General features: G+C 38.3%; 1 protein-coding gene across 13 annotated transcripts; it reads left to right on the top strand.

Moving 5' to 3' along the window:
* Positions 1-6,463: 6,463 nt before the first annotated feature.
* On the top strand, positions 6,464-19,388 carry LOC139959441 (uncharacterized). 13 transcript variants are annotated; one of them, XM_071957079.1, is made up of 6 exons: positions 6,464-6,482; positions 8,682-8,784; positions 9,037-9,231; positions 10,499-10,699; positions 16,024-16,102; positions 17,298-19,388. In XM_071957079.1, exons 4-6 carry the CDS (start codon positions 10,637-10,639, stop codon positions 17,477-17,479), a joined length of 324 nt encoding a protein of 107 aa, XP_071813180.1. In that variant the 5' UTR covers positions 6,464-6,482; positions 8,682-8,784; positions 9,037-9,231; positions 10,499-10,636; the 3' UTR covers positions 17,480-19,388. The 13 variants fall into 13 exon arrangements, 11 of the variants coding, with proteins under 11 accessions (XP_071813180.1, XP_071813177.1, XP_071813178.1 ...); XM_071957076.1 differs by lacking the exon at positions 6,464-6,482 and adding an exon at positions 6,643-6,687; XM_071957077.1 differs by lacking the exon at positions 6,464-6,482 and adding an exon at positions 6,675-6,694.
* Positions 19,389-23,000: the final 3,612 nt, after the last annotated feature.

The raw sequence follows: 23,000 nt of genomic DNA, 5'->3' as shown, positions 1-23,000 counted from the left end.
TCAGTATAAAATAAATATGAATCCTTTTTTGCAGTTTCAGAGGTCTGGTGTTATTGCTGTCTGTTAGCACTCTGCTATTCGATGTTTACCATGGTGTCAATCACCCGATGCGAAATTGTGGAATATTAAAAAATTATTTTCACTTTTTAAAAGTGAACGTTTAACATTGAAGAAGAGAGCTATTCCAGTTGGGGTACAAAACAATCCTAAATAATATTGCAACACTGTCATCTTTGACTGAAATATTTTGTGTATTTTGTCTATTCCAACCAAGTTTCATATTATGTGCCTTTTTTATACCAGACTATTTTAGTGTCATAAATAGAGAGTTAGAATTAATATTGTAAAAGAGTGCTTTTAAAAACAGTGGTGAGGGAGTAGTAATTGTCAAGACTTGATAAAGTGTATGAACGTAGTCAAACTTGGAAGGGGTGTTACAAACTTAAATACAAATTTTAAACAAAAATATCAAAAAAATGTGTATGGTGCAATGTTGTATAACTTTGAAAAAGATCTGTAAATAATGTAAAAAGATGTTGGTATTCATCCAAACAAGAAATGAAAAAAACTATGCTTGCAATTGTTAAATGCTATAAATGTATGTTTGAGATGCAGCAGCAATACGTTTAAAATCATCATGTGCCATTTAAGTCCTGGCAAGGAGTCGATTTGGTATCAGTGCAGGACGATTCTTTTTGGATCTCTTTATAATGTTCGCGAGATGGATGCACTTTTTGTATTTTTAGTTCTTGTGTTAAAGAACATTTTCATCAAATTTAGGGGTTTTTTTTTTTACTTCTTTTTTGTAATACAAAATATTGTTAAATTGGCCACTCATATTGTTACATCGAAAATCATTTTTGTGTTTGTTGACATTTCTGTTATCGTCAGTAATTTGTCTTGGCACCGTAAGTTAAATGGGTCAATAATCAATTTTTCAGGACCTAAAAATACTTAACTGTTTGTTTGGAATGCAGCCATACGTTGCTGTATCTTTGGGATGCAGCCATATGTTACTGCATGTTTGGGATGCAGCCATATGTTACTGCATGTTTGGGATGCAGCCATATGTTACTGTATGTTAGGGATGCAGCCATACGTTACTGTATGTTAGAGATGCAGCCATATGTTACTGCATGTTTGGGATGCAGCCATATGTTACTGTATCTTAGGGATGCATCCATACGTTACTGTATGTTAGAGATGCAGCCATACATTACTGTATGTTTGGGATGCAGCCATATGTTACTGTATGTTAGGGATGCAGCCATACGTTACTGTATGTTAGAGATGCAGCCATATGTTACTGCATGTTTGGGATGCAGCCATATGTTACTGTATGTTAGAGATGCAGCCATACGTTACTGTATGTTAGAGATGCAGCCATATGTTACTGCATGTTTGGGATGCAGCCATATGTTACTGTATGTTAGGGATGCATCCATACGTTACTGTATGTTAGAGATGCAGCCATACATTACTGTATGTTTGGGATGCAGCCATATGTTACTGTATGTTAGGGATGCAGCCATACGTTACTGTATGTTAGAGATGCAGCCATACGTTACTGTATGTTAGAGATGCAGCCATATGTTACTGCATGTTTGGGATGCAGCCATATGTTACTGTATGTTAGGGATGCATCCATACGTTACTGTATGTTAGAGATGCAGCCATACATTACTGTATGTTTGGGATGCAGCCATATGTTACTGTATGTTAGGGATGCATCCATACGTTACTGTATGTTAGAGATGCAGCCATATGTTACTGCATGTTTGGGATGCAGCCATATGTTACTGTATGTTTGGGATGCAGCCATACTTTTACTGTATGTTTGGGATGCAGCCATACGTTACTGTTTGTTTGCGATGCAGCCATATGTTACTACATGTTTGGGATGCAGCCATACGTTACTGTATGTTAGGGATGCAGCCATACGTTACTGTATGTTTGGGATGCAGCCATACGTTACTGTATGTTAGAGAATGCACCTATAGGTAACTGTATGTTAGGGATGAAGCAATACGTTTACACAGTAATATGTTGTCTATAAAATCTGTGTTTTGCACCACCAAGTACTACAATTGTTACAGTAACATTTTCCTGTAACACCAAATTAAAATTTTACTTTGCTGTGAATGGTGGAAGAATTTTCTAACAAGAAGAACAAATTTGCCAAATATTGGATGCTTGGTTTTGTGACAAACAATTCCAGTGCTCCACCTTATTTTATGTTTATGACAAAAATTGGAAATAATATTTTGTTGTGTATTAATGTATCGGAAATTATTGCACTCAGCACATCAGATGTAACAAATCTTCACAATTTCTTTTGCAATCTGGGTGTTTTGCATATTTTTACATTGAAATCTCACAACTCATTTTTCCCCCCTCCTCTCTCCCAGATAATTATTTGAAATAGGTATCAAGTCTTAGAATATTATGGGTTTACAAGCCTGGCATGAATTTTTTAGATTGTTTAAGCTGATAACCTACATTTACATGTATTACGATGCTTATGGTGTCTACAGAATACAATCTGGGTTAACCGTAAGTTTAAAAAAAAACAATATATAAAATTAGTTTCCAGTAGTTCCAATATTTTCTCTACCTTTAAGAGCATTATCATTTAACTTCCATCGATGAATGTTTTGTGTTTATATTATAAAAGGTAAAATTGCACTATATATTTTACAAAAACACAAAATAATCCAGCCAATGTTGGTTTGTTGTTATTTTGTTTTAATTTGGGTATTCAGTTGTATTCAATACATTTGTCCAAATGCTTAGTTTTCACTTTCAATTGTTCAATTTTCATTTTTATTGGAGAATTCACATATGAGTTTTAACACAGTTAAAACTGAACCTTTCTCCTTTGCTCGACAGATTATGTAAAGAATGGTTGATTTGATTGTACATTTTGTTCATGTTATTGTATTGTTTTGTATTAACTAAACCCCGTTTTTATTTTATTATTAGAACAAGAGAAACAATCAGAGATAATAAACTAGCCATTGTATTTAAAATGGCACATGAATATCATTTATTCATTGTCTGTTTCAGTTCTGGTGGTTGATTGCCAAGTTGAGTTTTTGATTTACTTTCACAAAGCTGATTGCTTGAAATGTACTGCATGATAGGGTCAAAACCACACCCTAGATCATCGCGTTTTGCGAGGAGGGAGGCTTTTTTTTAGTTATTTACATAACTTCTGGGTAATAGGTACTGTTACTCTTTTCTTGGAAAAAGTTTGGAATACGAAGTTGAGGAAGAAAGTTGCGAGTTCCTCCCATGTATTAGATTAATGAGGGACCTAAATCATCACGCTTTACGAGGATATCTCATACATTAGGTGTAAGAGAAGCGGAGAGGTTGAGGAAGGGTAGGGGGCAGGATGGGGGGGGGTGGGTAAATGATGTAACCAGGGGGACCTGATAATTCGTTCTATATGTGATTTGAAATATATATATATGTAAGTAAATATCTTTACTGCCTGCTCTCGGAAGACTAGGCCGATAATTCAATGCTTTAACAAAGAGATGCTTCTTGGTTACTACTTAAAACTGTGTAACTTTAACTATTCTATTTGGAAAAAATATACTCTAAGTTGGGAGACTCAGTAAGGATCAATTAAGTAGAACAAAGATCTTTGCGTGTAACGAGGAAGTTTCCTACATTAGGATGGAAGGGTATCGGCTAGTGTGGGATTGAGTGGGGCGTTGTAACTAAGAAATTTAAAAAAAATCTTAGTCATTAAAATAATTACTGCCTGCTCTTGCTGATTTAATATTAGAATGAGTGTTTCTAATCAGAAGATATTCCTTTCACAAACGGGGTTCGGTTGGGAGGGTGGGGGTGCATGGGGCAAAATAGACGGGTTGACGGGCCCGGAAGACTGATCAGGAGCGCAGTGAAGGAAGAGAAGGGGGGAGGGGCGGTCTTTTTGAACGGTTTGGGTGAGCGTCTGTAATGATTCGTCTTGACATGTGATCGCGAGCGTTAAACATGCTCAAATAAAATGAATGAATGAGGAGGAAGACAAGTCACTTGTCAACCATTTTTTTAAACAAATTGAGCGAATTGATCGCTAGTAATCTTGAAAATTGATTTTATGAAGGTAATTGTCCTGTTTTCCATATGTACCTTTCTCATAGAAAAGGAGAGAGGGCGAATCTGTACGTAAGTTAATCAGAAATACTTTTAAAATGACACCAAAGAGACTAACATTATTTTCGACGTTGCTTATAATAATGTCCTTAAAGAGACACCGTAGATACGTTGCTCGGTTGGGTTTACTGCAATAGTGGCAAATGGAGACCAAAATCCGCACTTAGTGGACCTAATGTTATAGTCGTGCATTGACCTTGAACAGAAGGGCCTACCGTGAAAACGTACGGAAAATTCATCCTTTAATATCTCAGCGAGACGATTCCACTGGATACAGGAATACGACTCAAAAGTCATAAGATATGGTCATTATAACAATCACATTAAAAGATATGTATGAAAAGCAGATTAAAGATATGATGGAAACTCAAATTTGGACCATAATACGATGTCCCTACGGATGCCGTCTAGTGACATTTACATAATTTGTGTGTAGTAGGTTCTGTAGCTCTCTCGTGGATCAACTTTAGAATATGCTTAAAGTTGAGAGTTCCTCCAAAAATTATATTGACCAAGGACAAAGATCATCGCGTTTCACGAGGAGGGAGGCTTTTTTTGAGTTATTTACATAACTTCTGGGTTATTGGTACTGTATAACTCTTTTCTTGGAAAAAGGTTGGAATATGTGGATAAGGAAGAAAGTTGCGAGTTCTTCCCATGCATTAGAATGAGGGACCTAGATTATCACACTTTACGAGGAAATCTCATATATTATGTGTAAGAGAAGCTGTGAGTGTGAGGAAGGGTGGGGGAATGGGGGGAGTAAATGATGTTACCAGGGGGACCTAATTATTCGTCCTAAATGAGATTTGGAAAAATTCATTAATGTAAGTAAATATCATTACTGCCTGCTCTCGCTGATTTCTTTTAACCCTAGGAGCGGAGTGTGTGAGGTGAAGAAGGGTAGGGCAGGATGAGGAGGGATAAATGACGATGTAATCAGGGGGCTGATGATAATTCGTTCAATAAGACATTTGAAAAAATATATATGTGAGAATTAATATCATTACTGCCTGCTCTCACTGATTTCTTTCAACCCTAAGTTACGCTTATCGGAAGACTAAGCCGATTATACAATGCTTTAACAAAGAGATGCTTGTGTAACTTTCATTAATCTTTTCGGGAAAAAACATGCTTTTAAGTTGAGAGACTCAGTAAGGATCATAACAAAGGTCGTTGTGTGCTGCGTGTAACGATGAAGTTTCCTACATTGGGATGGAAGGGTATCAAGGAGTGTAGGATTGAGTGGGAAGTTAAATGACGGTGTAACTAAGAAATTTAAAAAAAATCTTAGTGATAAAATAATTATTGCTTGCTCTTTGCTGATTTAACATTAGAATTAGTGTCTCTAATCATTAGATATTCCTTTAACAAACGAGGTGCGGTTGGTAAGGGGGTGGGGGATACTAGACGGATAGACGGAGAAGAATGATTGGGAGCCAGTGGCGGAGCTAGGGGTATTGGTCAGAGTGGGCGACTCGCGGAATGATCTGTATGGGCGCTTTCGACTTTATCTAAGGGGAGCGCCACCACAGGTTGGCACGGAGCGTACAGAAATTTTTTGAGTCAAGAAACTCCCTAGATCGCCGGAAATGACCCTTTCGGGCCTTGCTAATTTGCAGAAAAACGAAGAATAAATAGGTGTCATCGCCAACAAAATGTGACAAATGTCAATAGGTAGATAAGAGCGCAATAAAAATGTCAATACTCGCGAATAAGTTAAAAGTGGTAAATAGCTGAAAAGGGCGCCAGCAGTCCATTTGAGTCAGTCAGGGGGGTGGGAGGCATCCGCCCCTGACTGTATGGACGCTCCGCCACTGTTGGGAGCGCAGTGTAGGAAGATAAGGGGTGAGTGCGGTATTTTTTAACGGTTTGGGTGAAGGTCTGCAATGATTCGTAATGACAAATTATCGCAAGCGTTCAACGTGCTCAAATAAAATGGATGAATGAGGAGGAATTCATGTCACTTTTCAACCATTTTTTGAAACAAATTTTGCGAATTGATCCCTAGTAATCTTGAAAATGATTTTATCACGGTCATTGTCATGTTTCCCATATGTACCTTTCTCATAGAAAAGGAGGGAGGGCGAATCTGTACGTAATGTAATCAGAAATATTTTTAAAATGTCACCAAAGAGACTAAAATATTCTTTTCGACTTTGTTAAAAATGATGTATTTTAAGAGACACCGTAGATACGTTGCTCGGTTGGGTTTACTGCAATAGTGGCAAATGGAGACCAATATCCGCACTTAGTGGACCTAATGTTATAGTCGTGCATTGACCTTGAACAGAGGGGCCTACCGTGAAAACGTACGGAAAATTCATCCTTTTATATCTCAGCGAGACAATTCCACTGGATACAGAAAAACGACTCAAAAGTCATTAGATTGTGGTCATTATAACAATCACATTAAAAGATATGTATGAAAAGCAGATTAAAGATATGATGGAAACTCAAATGTGGACCAAAAAACGATGTCACTACGGATGCCGTTCAATGACATTTACATAATTTGTGTGTAGTAGGTTCTGTAGCAAAAACTTTGGAATATGCTTAATGTTGAGAGTTCGTCCATGCTTTAGATTAATGAGGGACATAGATTATCAATTTTTGTGACGAGATTCTCAGCGAAATCAATAAATTATCTTGACCAACATGTTTAATGACGTTAGGCCTATATTATGAGACCATTTGAATTGTTTCGTTGTAAATGTAATGATTTTAATGGATATACATCTAGCATGTTATTGTTAGTTTATCTTCGGTCAGTCGCACGCGGTCGTGGTCAAAGGTTTAGGCTAAGGAGCGCGAATTATGATCTGTATATAAAAGCTCACGAAACGTTGCACGAGCAGTGCAGTTCGCTTCCTGACAGCCGTAGGCTAATAATTCATACGTAATTGTAATTTGTAGCCTATTCTGTATGGGGAGTAACTGCCAAAGAATGTGGATGGCAGATATATTCACCAGCTCGAAGGTTGTTCTTAGTTTTGTGGAGCAAGTTAGTACTTCACATTGTTTGAGTCAGCGAGCGTGATAAATTAGGCTAGCCTATCATATAATATGTTCGCTTAGGCCTAACGGTAGGCTAGCTCACGTAGGCACTGGCGTCTATAGTAAGTTGGAATGCTATTATGCCACAGTATTGGCCTAGGCCTAATATGATATTCACTAGACTATTTATGTAAGTAAAATAAGTCACTTTATATTTGCCTACAGAATACTAGACCTAGCTGGTTGGACATAATTACGTTCTGGTTAAGGCTAGTACAGTTAGGCCTAACTTAATTGACTTTAAATTCCTACCAGAGTAGCCTACCATAGCCTATGCCATCTGATCTAGCACTTATGGCACAGTAACACATTCTCAAGGCTCAAGAAACTAACTCGAAGCCAGAAAAACTAGCTTAGGATGAAAGCTCTCTCTCTTTGCTATTTTTTCTATTTCTATCATGTCAGATAGGCAAGGCCGTCCACTGTTAGTTCCGGACAGGAAAAGCGTCGGTTTCCTCTCCAACTTCCAAGAATAAAAACCTTAGTTTCCTCCCTGAAATTTTAGGGGAGGAAACCAACTTTTTAGCTCTGCGGTCTAAGTGATGTTGGTGATAGCTCAAATATGGAGAAAACTCTCCATGCAAGCTCATATTAATACCTAGCGTAGGCAACTAAATTGATATACATGTATTAATTTGATAAAGTAGCATAATTTTGACCTGAAGCTAGGCTTAACAGTATTGATCCAACTCTCCGCATATCTTTATCAGATCATAGACTTCTTTTGATGCCTAAGGTATGATTTTATGGTCGGCAGAACTGTTTCACTGAAACTTCGCTTATTATTAAACCGGATTTAAACTTTGCTAAGTCGACCTCTCATTGTTACGTAATTGTCCTTAATTTGGTTTTTAATTTGAAAACATTGATTGAAAGTTGTGAGGAACATGACTCATGGTAAACACATATTAAGAGTATTGAGAGATAAGTACAATATATAGTACCTCTGTCCTTGTTGATATAGAATATTATTACACAGACCTGTGCTAGAAGTCATGGAAGCACATGAGGGTTTACAGTACCATGAATATAACAATATGTTGTTGGTACTTGTGTAAGGCTGAAAAGCCAGTTTTCATCTTTGCTAAGTGTACACTGAAAATTGTTTGGCTGATGAAATGTTCTCAAAATTGTGTTGAATTCATTCCTTACTATTATAGTGAACAATGTACATCAAAGGAAGTTTTGGCATTTAATGAAGTACTCCAAATGTTTGAAAGCAATGTCTAGTAAGGTTCATTAATGATTCATATTGCAAGTATTAAAAATAAACAGGCACTTAGTAACAAAAAGAGGTACAGTTTATTCATGTTTGTAAACATTCATCGGAAAGGTATCTGCATACGCAAACTGGAAGATGATCTTATGTAAAACTACTAAACAAAAAATACCAAAATTTATTTCACACCATAGGTATATATCTATACATATTGCTTTTGTATTCGTCTTTACAGCATTGCATTGGCCACACTGATTCACAAGAAGACTCCATGAACTGTGACTGTACATCCTGCTGGAGGTCTGAGACATTGAAGATTCTGTAATGCTTTCGTTTGGGTATGCACAATTAACTATAGTAACACAGAAATATTTAAGCTCTGGTATTCGTTTTGTTTCTTTCTGCCATTAAACCACGATGATATACATTTGTTTATACATAGTTATATCAATGAGGCAGCAGTCAGGGTTGTTTAGGTAGTCGGGAGGGGAGGAAGGGAGGGAGTCTATAAAATTGAGTCTAGTTGCAATGTCTACAGTATCTGCTTTCCAATATATGACATCTTCTTATCTTTTACAATACTGTCTCAGGTGAAAGAAGAAGGTGAAGAAAATGGAAGGAAAATTGTGGGTCTTGGATGTCTGTAATGAAGCTGGATCAGGTTTAGAACAAGTGGTTGAAAGATCATAAACTCCACCAAATACGAGAAGATCCTTCAAGCCTGGCCTCTACAGAGAGATCTGAAAGTGCAATCTGGAGGTGATTTAACAGAAATTGGATAAAAAGTAAGATTCAAGGGAAACATCAGTGTGAGTCAGAATCATTAACATCAGTCTTGTCCTCTCAACAGTTGATTGTTGTCAAGATCAGTGCTAAATGTACGAGACACAGTGCCTTAGCCTGTTGGAACCAGTTGGTATTTGGTGTGGTCTGTTTTTTGCTAAATGTACAAGACACAGTGCCTTAGCCTGTTGGAACCAGTCGGTATTTGGTGTGGTCTGATTTTTTCTAAATGTACGAGACACAGTGCCTTAGCCTGTTGGAACCAGTCGGTAATTGGTGTGGTCTGTTTTTGTGCTAAATTAATGAGACACGGTGCCTTAGACTGTTGAAACCAGTCGGTATTTGGTGTGTTCTTGTTTTTGTGCTAAATGTACAAGACACGGTGCCTTTGCGTGTTGGAACCAGTCGGTATTTGATGTGATTTTTTTTGTGCTAAACTACTATTCTTACAGAAAGGCTGAATAAGTTCCATGATATGGTTTGAACAGAGTTACACATTCCATTCATTCCAAGCAACCATGACAACATCAAAATGAAGCTAATTGGTGTCTTAGTTTAGTGGCATGAGATTCTAATTAATGTAGTCTGTTTTTGTGCTAAATTATTGAGACATGGTGCCTTAGTTTATTGGTTTTAGTTTTTAATTAGTGTTGTTTGTTTTGTGCCAAATGTAGGAGACATTGTGCCTTAGCCTGTTTGAACCAGTCGGTATTTGGTGTTGCCTGTTTTTGTGCTAAATGTATAAGACCTCAGCCTTAGCCTATTGGAACCAGTCGGTAATTGGAACCAGTCGGTAATTGGTGGTGTGTTTGTATTAAATTGATAAGTTCTGCCTTAGTTTATTGATATGAGTTGCTAATGAGTGTGGTCTGTTTTGTGCTAAATTAATGAGACCGTTGCCTTAGTTTGTTGGAATGAATTTGTAATAAGTATTTTGGTTGTCTTAAATTGATGATTGTTGCCTCAGTTTGTTGGAAAGAGTTGCCAATTAGTGTGGTCTGGTTTGTGGTAAATTAATAAGACATTGTACCTAGTTTGATGGAACGAGTTGGTATTTAGTGAGGTCTTTTTTGAGAGTTGTTCAAGCCAGTGTCCAATAACTTTGATCTGACCATATAATTCCATTTCTTTCACAAAATGCCCCTCTAGAAGGGTACACATCTTTTGTCTCACGGCTGACAGTTTGGTTGTAGGGTTTGACATTTTTACTTTTGCTGTTACTTTGAAGAAAAGTGACTTACTTGTTATGTATTCCTCTCCTTTCATCAGAGATCTGTGGCCTATATTGCTCAACAAGCTTGGATCCAAAATGATACCGTGAGAGGAAACGTTTTGTTTGGTAAAGATCGCAACTCCACCAAATACGAGAAGATCCTTCAAGCCTGTCCTCTACAGATAGATCTGGAAATGTTATCTGGAGGTGATTTAACAGAAATTGGAGAAAAATCAAGTTTCAAGGGAAACATCATTGTGAGCCAGAATCATTAACATCAGTCTTGTCCTCTCAACAGTTGATTGTTGTCAAGATCAGTGCTTAATGTAGGAGACACGGTGCCTTAGCCTGTTGGAACCAGTCGGTAATTGGTGTGTTATGTTTCGTGATAATTTAAAGAGACATTGTGGCTTAGTTTGGTGGAATGAGTAGCTAATTAGTGTGGTCTGTTTGTGCTTAATTGAAGAGAAGTGCTGTGATAATTTGTTGGTAATTATCACATCTGCGCGATTCAACACGCGATTCAACTCGCAACTAAAATCACGCGCATCAGAAAAGTTGCTTCAAAGAAGTTGCGCTGATTAGGACATTGCTCTATTGCAAATCAACCCAAATCGACGGCGCAACTTTTATTGCGCAACAAGTTGATACCCGTGTCTAACTACGCGATTCAACTTCAATTGTATTGCGAGTTGAATCGCGTGTTGAATCGCGCAGATGTGACCCGGGCTTAAGTGTGTAAGTAGTCAGAACTAGGAGTAGGATGTGTTAGCGCTAATAATTTTGAGCTAGCCTAACATAACGATAGTGTGTAAGTAGTCAGAGCTAGGAGTAGGATGTGTTAGGACGGCATTCACCCGGGGTCTCCGAATAGTTTTCCGTTTTTTTTTCCAATCAATTTCATTGTATAGAAGCCATTTAAAACCCGTAGGGAGGAGCTGTTTTGCCAATATGGCAATCCCTAACCCACCTATAACGGCCCCCCTAGTCGAAAACCTAAACCTCTCTGATTTTGACATAGACATTAATGACTGAATCCCTGTACAAAAATAGCAGAAAAAGACAACGTCCAAACTCTGTTGAAATAAGCCCACATCCTTACTCCAAACCAACCACCAAAAAGTCCGCTCAAACAATCATTGTATCAGGAATCTTACCACAACTATCAAAAAACCCAATAACCCTTGCTATACTAATCAATGAAGAAAAACCAAATGCCATGATCTCAAATATAAACGATCTTCATAGTAACAACATCCTAACCACCCCCATAACCCTAAATCTGCAAATATCCTCCTGAAACCATGGACTCAAAAGACTAAACTAGGCAACCCCAAACCAAGAATCCCCAAAAAAGTAAGACAAAGAAACTTCTCTGTAGTAGCCTGTGGCATAAACCCTGAAATTCAATCAAAGATATTGAACAAGAACTCAAAGACCAAGAATACACCCCAATACAACTAAAAGACTCATTAGTCACGCCACAAACAATCCAACTTGGAAAGTAAAAATAACGTTTGAAGAACAAGAACCTCAACAATCCCTAATCTAACAAGGTTTCTACTTAGGATACTCTAAACACAAAACAGAAGAATACCACGAATCCCCCCAAATCACTCAATGTTCAAATGTCAACTATTTTGACACACCCACCATACTTGCAAAAATCAAACCAGATGTCTCAGATGTAGCAAAAACCACAGAGTTTTTTTTCACTGTCACCGAGACGACGCTCAATGAAGCTGAACAGGTGGTTGTAGGTTTTAATCCATTTATTTACACGCGTGGTTTCAACAAGACCACAATGAATACTAGAAAGTAAAGATATCAAAACATCAATGTACAAACATTGGTGAAATAAACACATGAATTGAACAAATCAATAATAACATGATAATGCATAATATTTCTCCTTATAAATAATGCACAAAAGGAAGAAGTAAAACTATAACATTTGGTAACATGAAACAAGACATAGAGAAAGATTGGCAACAATTACATTCTTGATAATTATAACTTAACTTACAATCGTTACCGGGCAAAACCAACAGCACGACAAACTGCGGTGTACAGGGGTTTACATGGATTAACTGCGGCTTTCTGGGGTTAACAGCGACTTTCCGGGGTTAACGGCGACTTTCTGGAGAATGTACAGAATACCAACAAAAAGTAACCTCTGGTGAGATATTCTACTCCAGATACTCTTACAAATAAGCAAACAACAAATACACAAAAAAGGCAATCAAAATAACAAGCACAAGCATACAGCAAAATCACATTAAAGGCAAATATCTATTATGCCATATTAAAATAGATATACAATTACAATATCAAGCCCCATAATACTTATATATTGAGAATACTTACATACTAAGGAACAGTGCTACAGGAACACATGCGACGCCTCTCTGAACCAGGAGAGGAATGAAGCACGTGTACCTCACAAAATATGCAAGTATACATCGAATACGTAATTGTACGTCGATTACATAAGTATGCAGATCAAGGAGGTGGATATGAAAGGCAACCAGTAAATGGGCAGTAATGACCTCTGCCCGACCTCGACCAAGTGGAAATTTCCCTTTGGTCACGCTAAGCAAATAGCACACATCGGCAACGATGACACTCCCCCCACTGGAATACGTCATATTCAAGTATAACAATGCCTACAATAACTAAACCACCCCATGGCTGTACATTAAATTCCATAACAGCTTTAGAAATCAAAATTGTGACGTCTTCTAAACCAAGTAAATAACTATAAAGCCTCACACACCTGACAGCTCAATAACGAAGATAGAACACATCAACTATATTTACTTGGAATTTCAACGATAATGCATTGTGTTCAAACACTTAAGAAGATGAGAATGCAGATTCAAGTAAAACAATCTTAGTAATAGGACGAACCAGCTCGGTAGTCCTAGTCTTAACTCTTACCAACCTAACTAACCCATCTCTACTACAGTTAACACTAACAACCAGCGCCAACGGTCAGAGGTTACGGGGAGTCATTTCATCTAAGACTAAAACCAAGTCACTGACTGCCAGATTATCCGTGACCCTCGTCCACTCAGACCTCTTTTGCAATTCAGGTAGATATAATTTAACCACTTTCGCCAGAATTGGTTAGCTAGGTGCTGGACATGCCTCCAGCGGCGACGAAAACGGTCAACAGAGTTAGAGACTGTCCCGAACAAAAAGAAAACACAAAATGTGCCAATTGCTCAGGGACTCATGCCGCCCTTTACAAAGGATGCCCAAAATTTAAAGAAGCTAAAACTGAAGCTAATAACAAACAACAAGAACAAAGAACCTATGCGAATGTAACCAAATCTACCCATAAAATTGAAATAACAAATAAAATCGCCACTGAAGAAAAACTTAATATCGCAAATTTTGAAATTGAATTAGTACAATACACCTTCCAAAAAGCCGACATTAATATTAAATCCGACGACCTTGCGATATAAACGATTGGTATAGTGCCACTAAATATGCAAAAATGCCTCCTTCCCTGATCTTGACAACATAAATGACCTAATGCTAAAAGATTCCCTCCGTCTGCCTCCGATATTCATTAACTCTCATATTTTCCCATTATTTAACAATCTCCTTAGAATCGGTTATTTCCCAACCCTGTGGAAATCCGCCAAAATGATTTGAATACAGAAACTAAGTAAAGATACACCAAAATTCAAAACTATCGACCAATTAGTCTCCTCCCAGCCTTAGGTAAGATTTTCGAAAGAATTATAGATAGCCGCACCAGAACCCACCTAGAGCAAAATAATCACTTTGCCCGTATCAATCAGGCTAAATCCGAGCACACAAATCTACAATAAACCAAACTTTCCGCCTTTCCAAAGAAATTCGCATCGGCTTCATAAAAAAACATGATACCACTGCCCTCTTCCTTGATGCCGAAAAGGCGTTCAACAAAACTTGGCACAACGGCATAAGAATTTAACTACTTAAATTTAATCTCCCCTCCAATTACACCAGACTTCTTTCATCTTTCCTTAGTGAGCGCAACACAAAAAAATACTACAAAGACCAATACTCAAAACCTATTCCACTTCGTGCAGGCACCCCTCAGGGCGCTGTTCTCAGCCCCTCCCCTACACCCTATTTGTTAATGATTTGAACATCCCCCCTCTATCTAAATGCAACTATAGTCAGTACACTGACGACATAGCCATTTGGAGCAGCAGTAAAAATATCTATATGACGGAACTAAATATTAAAAGAGCAATTACACATCTCGAAAATTGGTGCTCAATGTGGAGAACAAAAATAAATCCCTCAAAATATAACCTAGCCAATTTCTCCATAATAAACTCAAAATACCATAACCATATTTCCAAAATTAATCTTTTCAACACCTCAATCACTGCTACTCCTAATGCAACCTTCCTCGGTGCCACTTTCGATAGCAAATTATTGTTTAATCTACATTGTAACAGAACTGCAGGACGCTGCTGGTTCCAACTTCCATTCCAAATTCTCTCACACAAATATAACTTCCCTCCGAAAACAATTATCCAAATCTATAAATCAAAAGTTAAACCGATTCTCAGTTACGGGAGCATCTCCCTGCTTACCATCTCTATTCCCAATAAACAAATTTTAAACAGAATCCACACCACAGCTTATCGACTCGCACTCAAAATCCCTACCTATATTGCTACTTTGTACGTTCTCCGTGCAGGAAACACAAAATCTACTTTCACCCGACTTGGAGAATTCAACACCAAGTTATACAAAAACAACCTCGAGAACGACACTTTGATTGAAGACCTCCCCCTGAAATACCAAGTCGCAACAAAAACCAAACCCTTTCTGTATTCACAGTTGTTACTACTTAAAGTCTCATTCCATTAAAAAAATCCTTTCCTAAATGGGTCTAGGCCCCGACTCCAAGTATACTTATATATACAGAACAAAACAAACAACTCCAACAATGACTGATTGATTAAAACATAAAGTAGCAACCACTCCCATACCAAACAATAGAAACTGCAACCACTCCCTACCCAAACAATAGAAACCACTCCGTCTCCACAATCCTCAGTACTTAGAAATTCCTGTCCTTTAGAAGTCACTCCCTAATTGGCTCTTCGACTCCGACCTCGGGTATGATTATGGCTATCCTGTCCAATGTAAATATATAAGACTTCATTTACCAGCAATTCCCTGACTGAACATAGACAACTATTCCAAGAAAAAAAAGGGAAAAAAATGTCTATTCTATAAAAACAAACTTATTATCCCCCGTAGGACCTCTCGTCAGGTCGACCAGGGGTTAAACTCCTTTTGATTCGATATCAACAACAACAAAAACAAAGCTTTTACTTGAATTTAAAAAAAATGTAACTAATTTCATTTATTTCAATTCATTTATTTATTTTTGTTCTATCTTAACATAAGTATGACATATGACATAGAAGGAGATAAGAAACAAAACTTGTGAAAGGAAGTGTACTAAAAAACCCTATAGGGCTTGTCGGGTAGTGACACTCCCTAAAAAACTTAATGTGGAAGACATCATGATTAGATTTTGGTTTCATTTAATCAATAGGTAGAGGTAGAGGAATTGGACACTCTTGCGCAAGATATCAACGGCTTGAAGTACTCTGCTCAAGCGGCCTCCATTCTAGGTATGTACTTATATAATATAATAATAATCATAATAATAAAAATAATAATCAATTTACTGTGTTTGGAAAGAAACTTTTTGCTGCTTTGGATGAAGATTAAGGATTCTTGTTTTTCAAAAGGCAAAATGCAAGATGGACTATATATGAAAGGATGAATACCAAAAATTTAAGAAAAGAAATTGGGTGGGGGGAGGGGGGAACCAGGCAGAGACCATCATGCTACTACCCTGTTAATTTTGTGTAGGACCCTGGTTAATTTAAAAGAAATCCCTTTAGTACCCTTGAGTTTCTGAAAGGTTTCTTCTTTGGGATAACGGTGGAGAGACATATCGATGTTCTCTTTTGGGTCTGATCGTCAGGAAAATGCAGATTAAACTGCCATGTCCATTTGGAACCTGGGAATTGAACCCTGCTACTGGAACAAATGTATTCCATCAGAGCATAGACAATGATTCAGAGAAATATGGCATTTATATTAATAATCTGTTGTTTTCTTTCACAAATTTTTCTCTTTGGTTAAACAATGAGTGAAAAGATTCATTCGGTTGGATGCAGCACCGCCCTTTTTCACCCTTTTTTTGGGAGGGGGTGGGGGGTTGGGGGAGACCTATTATCCCTTAGGGTCTGAAAATATTACAATAGGATTATTGTGGTGGACAGGACAGACAACAGTTATTTTTGCTTGTAGCTGAATGTATGATGTCCAGGGATCACAAGGAAGTATCAGAAGCCCGATCAAAAATGCCGTATTTTATCGAAATTTGTCAGAATAAAGAAATTAAAAGCCAAAATATAAAGAGTTTATCTGGCCGTGTAGACTGCGATTGAACCAGTCTCTGTCATCTACAAATAATAGAAAGTGGGTATCCATTTCTGTTTGTGACAGCAACAACAAAAAATGACTGCAAATTAACAAGTTTTTGTAAACTTTCTCTATTCAGGGATTCGAATCTCCACTCGAATATAACCCCCCTACTTATGAACTGTCACATAGCTCAAGGTGACAAACTTACGAAAATGATGAGAAAAGGCCTTAGGTGGTTCCTAATTCAATGAAGTTTCTCACAGTTTATTGAATTGACTTCCCCCACCCTCCGGATTATCCTCACCCATAGAAAATACCCTCCACCCAAGAATACTTTAAAAAAAAAAGAGGCCATGGCTTACCGAGAACCTCTCTGTGTTCATTTTTCAGATTCCAATGAACCTTCCATCCGCAAAGGAATGGCGCAACTCGGTCTGAAGGACAATCGACCGCTGGCAGAACAGTTTGACCAGTACAACCCAACCAGCCGGACCTGGCAGCCAAGCCCAACTTCACCGCATTCCCACCGGACTTTAAGCCGTCACCATGCAAACCCCTCTTTTTTGACATAGCTCTGAACCATATAGAGTTACCCTCCTTGGACATGAAACTGGAACAGAATAAATCGACCGCGCAGGGGGGTCTGGGTGGATGGTGGAGCGGGGGTGAAAAGTAACGGGATTTGCCATGATGTCGGAAAAAGGATCCAAAGGTAGCGACTCTCCAGGATCAAATGCAATCCCCAGTGGGAATGTCAGCAGGCGAATAGGAGTGATATCCTTTACCAACGATGTTATTTTTCTTTTTTTCCTCTCTTCTTTGGTTTTGGTTGTTACAGTATGTATATGTTGGCGTTATACAGGTACATGATTATATCTGCATGTATTGCATGTCGTGGTTCCGGGTGCATTCAGGTGAGGCACCCATAGATTGATATATCACATTTCGTAAACATCCATCATAAGACTACAGAAATGACACACGTCAGGTCAAATGGGTTAGTCCAGGTTATTTGGAACTTCAAATCGTTGTAACTCCTTCACCCTTAATCTGGTCCGTGAGGTCTTTTGTATACAAAAGCCGGTAGTATTTGGGAGGGCTCTCACTCTTCTCCTGCATGTGCTGTCATCATCTTTTATTTAAGTTTTATTTGATTTGATTTGTTTTTTTAGTAGAGAAAAGTACACCTTGTTGCAATTCAAACACAAAGATGGAGCAAGGCCAAAAAGAATAACACTCACTTTTTTAATGTGGCTTGGCCCAAAAAATTTGAAGAACATTCAAAATGGGAAGTGGAATTTCAGATATTTTGGATTTGGTGTTAGTGTGTTTATCTCGTTTAGAGTAAAAGAAGAAAAAACAGCATCTTTATTTGATGGGGCTTTAAAATTTTAAAAATGGGTTTCGGTTGTTGATTCTTGGTCTACAAACATTGTGGTGCTTGACCGACTGACACTTTATGGGGATGTTAAGGTGACTGAATTTGATATTGGCAGGAGTTTTGGATATTAGTTGGAAGGACCAGGGGTGGGGGGGGTGGGTGGTGAGGCAAAGGATCAAGAAGGAGAAATGAAAGTGTTGAAAGTGAAGAGGGAGAATCTTTGAATTGAATTTTCAGTTTGCAGTAGCACAGGTTTACTGATAAGGTTATATTTAAAGATACTTTCAATAATGCACTCTTCGTGTATATAATTTGGGGTGTGGTAGTCCGAGCGGGGTGGGGGGCGATTAAGACGGCAATGAAAGGGAGCAACCTTTCCACATTTATGTTGTTTGTGCTATGGTAGTATTGTTTCCTTTTTCAAACTGGAGGGCAAAAATGTAAAAATTAAGAGTTTTCTAAAACTAATTCAAAATCAGGTTAAGTTAATAAATGAAAGTTAAAGAAAATGATATTGATGGTAGCAGGGGAACCATGGTATTGTAAACTCAAGCAGCCATGGAAGGTCACCTCCTTTTTATTGGGAACTTGTTGTCAAGCAAACCTATGGATCCAAGCACTGTCTGGCTAAAGTAAGATGGGGTTTTTATTTTTATCTAGGAGAAATCCATTCTTTATCCCTTCATTTAAAAATGGTCTTCCAAATGTTTTAAAAAAAAAATGTCCAAAAAGAATGTACTGGTGTGAATTGGATAGCCACCTGGTGTAAAGTAAAAAGGCCATAGGGCTTATCCCATATGTACATGTGACTGCTTAGTATCATTTAATAACTGCCCTCCAGGCTGATATTATAAATAATAGAAACATTATAGGAAATAACTGTCTGTTGTCACCCAACCATCTCAATAGTAGATGCAGGTATCACTAAGAATGTTTATGAAATATATATTGCATGTTTTGATTAGTATTTGCATAATAATTTGATGAGGGATAACCTGTTTCTGGACAGGTAGTTGAAGGGTATTAACTGTGGTGGGAGGGATGAAGGTATATCCTGTCCATGAACTGATTTGTCATTAAAAAAAAGAAATTATTTCAAAGTATCACTTTTTTTTCTTTTTCTTTTTCCTTTTTTCCTTCCTTTTACTTGAGTATTGTAAAAGGAAAAGCAGAGATTGAGTTTGAGCCAGGGACCTTGAGATGCAAAAGCAAAAGTCTTTACCACTAGACCATTAGGTGGGCCTCTGGTTTCAAAAGCTTTACAAATATTTAAAGATCCTGCTGTTTGGACTTAGTCTTTTTTTGTAAAACATTTCCTCCACTACTCCCTCACCCCTCGATTAGCTAGTCAGGGGGGAGGGGTGGCGGCAAACTCACCTTGTCCGCGCCTTTACCTTGTCAGGGGGAGGGGGGAGGCGACCTCACCTTGTCCGCACCCTCACCCCCTCTCACCTTCCCCCTCTCACCTCTCACCCTCGGTACTCACCTTGTCCACCTGCCAGGAGGAGGGGGACCGCCCGCCTTCGGGATTCACCTTATCCACTTGTCAGCACTCCTTTTGCGAATACTCACCTGGGACTTGAACCGATGCAATCCAAACCAACCGCTTACTGAACGATGGAATAACCAATTACACCATTTCGGTTCCCTCTGGAAAAACTTTGTTTCTTATATTTATACTTCCACTCCCTCCAAAGAACAGAAAAGTAAAAGGCTCTGTCTGGACATTAACCGCAGACATGATGCTCTGTCTGGGAATCGAACCGGAGACATGGAGTTTGTCTGTGTCTCTCCAGTCCAGAGCACTACCAACTGCGCCACTAGAACTGTTGAGAATTAATGCTCGTTTCTAGTATTTAAACTTCAAAGTCCAGAATGGAAGAAGGAAAAGAGAAGAAAATCAAAATGCTCTCTCTGGGAATCGAACCTGAGACATGGAGTTTTGTCTGTGTCTCTCCAGTCCAGAGCACTACCAACTGCGCCACTAGAACTGTTGAGAATTAATGCTCGTTTCTAATATTTAAACTTCAAAGTCCAGAATGGAAGAAGGAAAAGAGAAAAAATCAAAATGCTCTCTCTGGGAATCGAACCTGAGACATTGAGTTTGTCTGTCTCTCTGCAGTCCAGAGCACTACCAACTGCGCCACTAGAACTGTTGAGAATTAATGCTCGTTTCTAATATTTAAACTTCAAAGTCCAGAATGGAAGAAGGAAAAGAGAAAAAATCAAAATGCTCTCTCTGGGAATCGAACCTGAGACATGGAGTTTGTCTGTCTCTCCAGTCCAGAGCACTACCAACTGCGCCACTAGAAGTGTTGAGACTTAATGCTCGTTTCTAATATTTAAACTTCAAAGTCCAGAATGGAAGAAGGAAAAGAGAAAAAATCAAAATGCTCTCTCTGGGAATCGAACCTGAGACATGGAGTTTGTCTGTCTCTCCAGTCCAGAGCACTACCAACTGCGCCACTAGAAGTGTTGAGACTTAATGCTCGTTTCTAATATTTAAACTTCAAAGTCCAGAATGGAAGAAGGAAAAGAGAAAAAATCAAAATGCTCTCTCTGGGAATCGAACCTGAGACATGGAGTTTGTCTGTGTCTCTCCAGTCCAGAGCACTACCAACTGCGCCACTAGAACTGTTGAGACTTAATGCTCGTTTCTAATATTTAAACTTCAAAGTCCAGAATGGAAGAAGGAAAAGAGAAAAAATCAAAATGCTCTCTCTGGGAATCGAACCTGAGACATGGAGTTTGTCTGTGTCTCTCCAGTCCAGAGCACTACCAACTGCGCCACTAGAACTGTTGAGAATTACCAGAAAAGATACACGATTATCGCCTTTGCGACAAAAAGTTTTTTCACCTAAAAAAAAACCGTAAGGGGTGCGTAACTCTTGCAGTTTTTGCCAAAACTGACCCATTTGTTCATAAATGTCAAGATAAAACTCAAGATGACAAACAAAGGTTTGATTTGACTGCTTTGAAATCACGTATTACTGGCAAGATGCGTCGAGAGCGCCCTATTATGACACTTATTTCTCTCAGTTTGCAACTTCAGAGGAACAATAGAAAAGCGAAAAACTTTTAGGGACAACAAATGGTTTTAATCCTTTGTTCGTCGTAAAAGTTTTTCGGTCTAACTATTTTAAGTTTGAGGTGAAATTTTTTTTTGTCGCAAAAGCGATAAATATGTATCTTTTCTGGTAGTTCGCGACACGCTGATTACGAATCTGAAGTTTATTTTGGAATTGGGTACCAAAAAGAGGTACTTTTTTAACTTTTCAAGACAAAACACCTATTTTTGGCGCAAATAAAAATTGCCAAAATTGACCCCCAAATCGATTTCGCCCAAGAGACGTAACAGGGAGTAATCGATGCTCAGGAGCCCAAAATCTGCAACTCCCAGGTCCATATCTGCTTCCGTTCGGGAGATACGTGGTCCCAAAGGACCCCATAGAAATACATGTTCTTTATAAGTGCACAATTTGGAAAACCCCCTCTTTTCAGCCACCTCTCTTGTCCTCTCTGAAACACCCATCGACGTTAAAATTAGACGTGGAGTAGAAGACACCCTTGTCTTTGTTATACACCAATTTCGTGTAATTATCTGACCGGGAAAGGCTTTTTGTCTATATGATTTCTATTTTTTTCATAAATCATAAATCAGTTTTTTTTGGCCTCACCCCCCCCCCCCCTGCGCGGCCCACACAACACCCAATTCCAAAATAAACTTCAGATTCGTAATCAGCGTGTCGCGAACTACCAGAAAAGATACACGATTATCGCCTTTGCAACAACAAGTTTTTCACCTAAAAAAACCCCGTAACTCCTGCAGTTTTTGCCAAAACTGACCCATTTATTCATAAATGTCAAGATAAAACTCAAGATGACAAACAAAGGTTTGATTTGACTGCTTTGAAATCACGTATTACTGGCAAGATGCGTCGAGAGCGCCCTATTATGACACTTATTTCGCTCAGTTTGCAACTTCAGAGGAACAATAGAAAAGCGAAAAACTTTTAGGGACAACAAAAGGTTTTAATCCTTTGTTCGTCGTAAAAGTTTTTCGGTCTAACTTTTTGAGTTTGAGGTGAATTTTTCTTTTGTCATGCAGTGTCATGCATATGGGTCCTTCTGATTCTACAGAAGGGATAAAATCGTTAATATTCATTCCGGCCATGCTTTAAACGTTATAATGACCACATCTTAAAGTGTTGAGTTGTACTTCGGTTTCCAGTGGAATCGTTTCGTTGAGATATAAAAGAATGAATCGTCAGTACGTTTTCACGGTAGGCCCCTCTTTTCAAGGTCAATGCACGACTATAACATTAGGTCCACTTAGTGCGGATTTCAGTCTCCATTTGCCACTATCGCAGTAAACCAACCCGAGCAACTTTTCTACGGTGTCTCTTAGAGGACATCATTTTTAACAATGTCGAAAAGAATTTTTAGTATCTCTGGTGTCATATTATCAGTATTTTCTGATTAACTTACGTACAGATTCGCCCTCCCCCCTTTTTCATAAGAGAAAGGTACATATGGGAAACAGGACTATGACCGTTATAAAATCAAATTTTCAAGATTACCAACGATGAATTCGCTCAATTTGTTTTAAAGTTTTGAAAAGTGACATGAATTTCTCCTCATTCATTCATTTTATTTCAGCATGTTGAACGCTCGCGATAATATATCATGACGAATCATTTCAGACACTCACC

This window comes from Apostichopus japonicus, chromosome 19 (assembly GCF_037975245.1).
Source record: "Apostichopus japonicus isolate 1M-3 chromosome 19, ASM3797524v1, whole genome shotgun sequence".
Lineage (NCBI taxonomy): Eukaryota > Metazoa > Echinodermata > Holothuroidea > Aspidochirotida > Stichopodidae > Apostichopus > Apostichopus japonicus.
The sequence above is the reverse complement of the archived record's forward strand: the minus strand, read 5'-3'. Positions and strand labels throughout refer to the sequence as shown.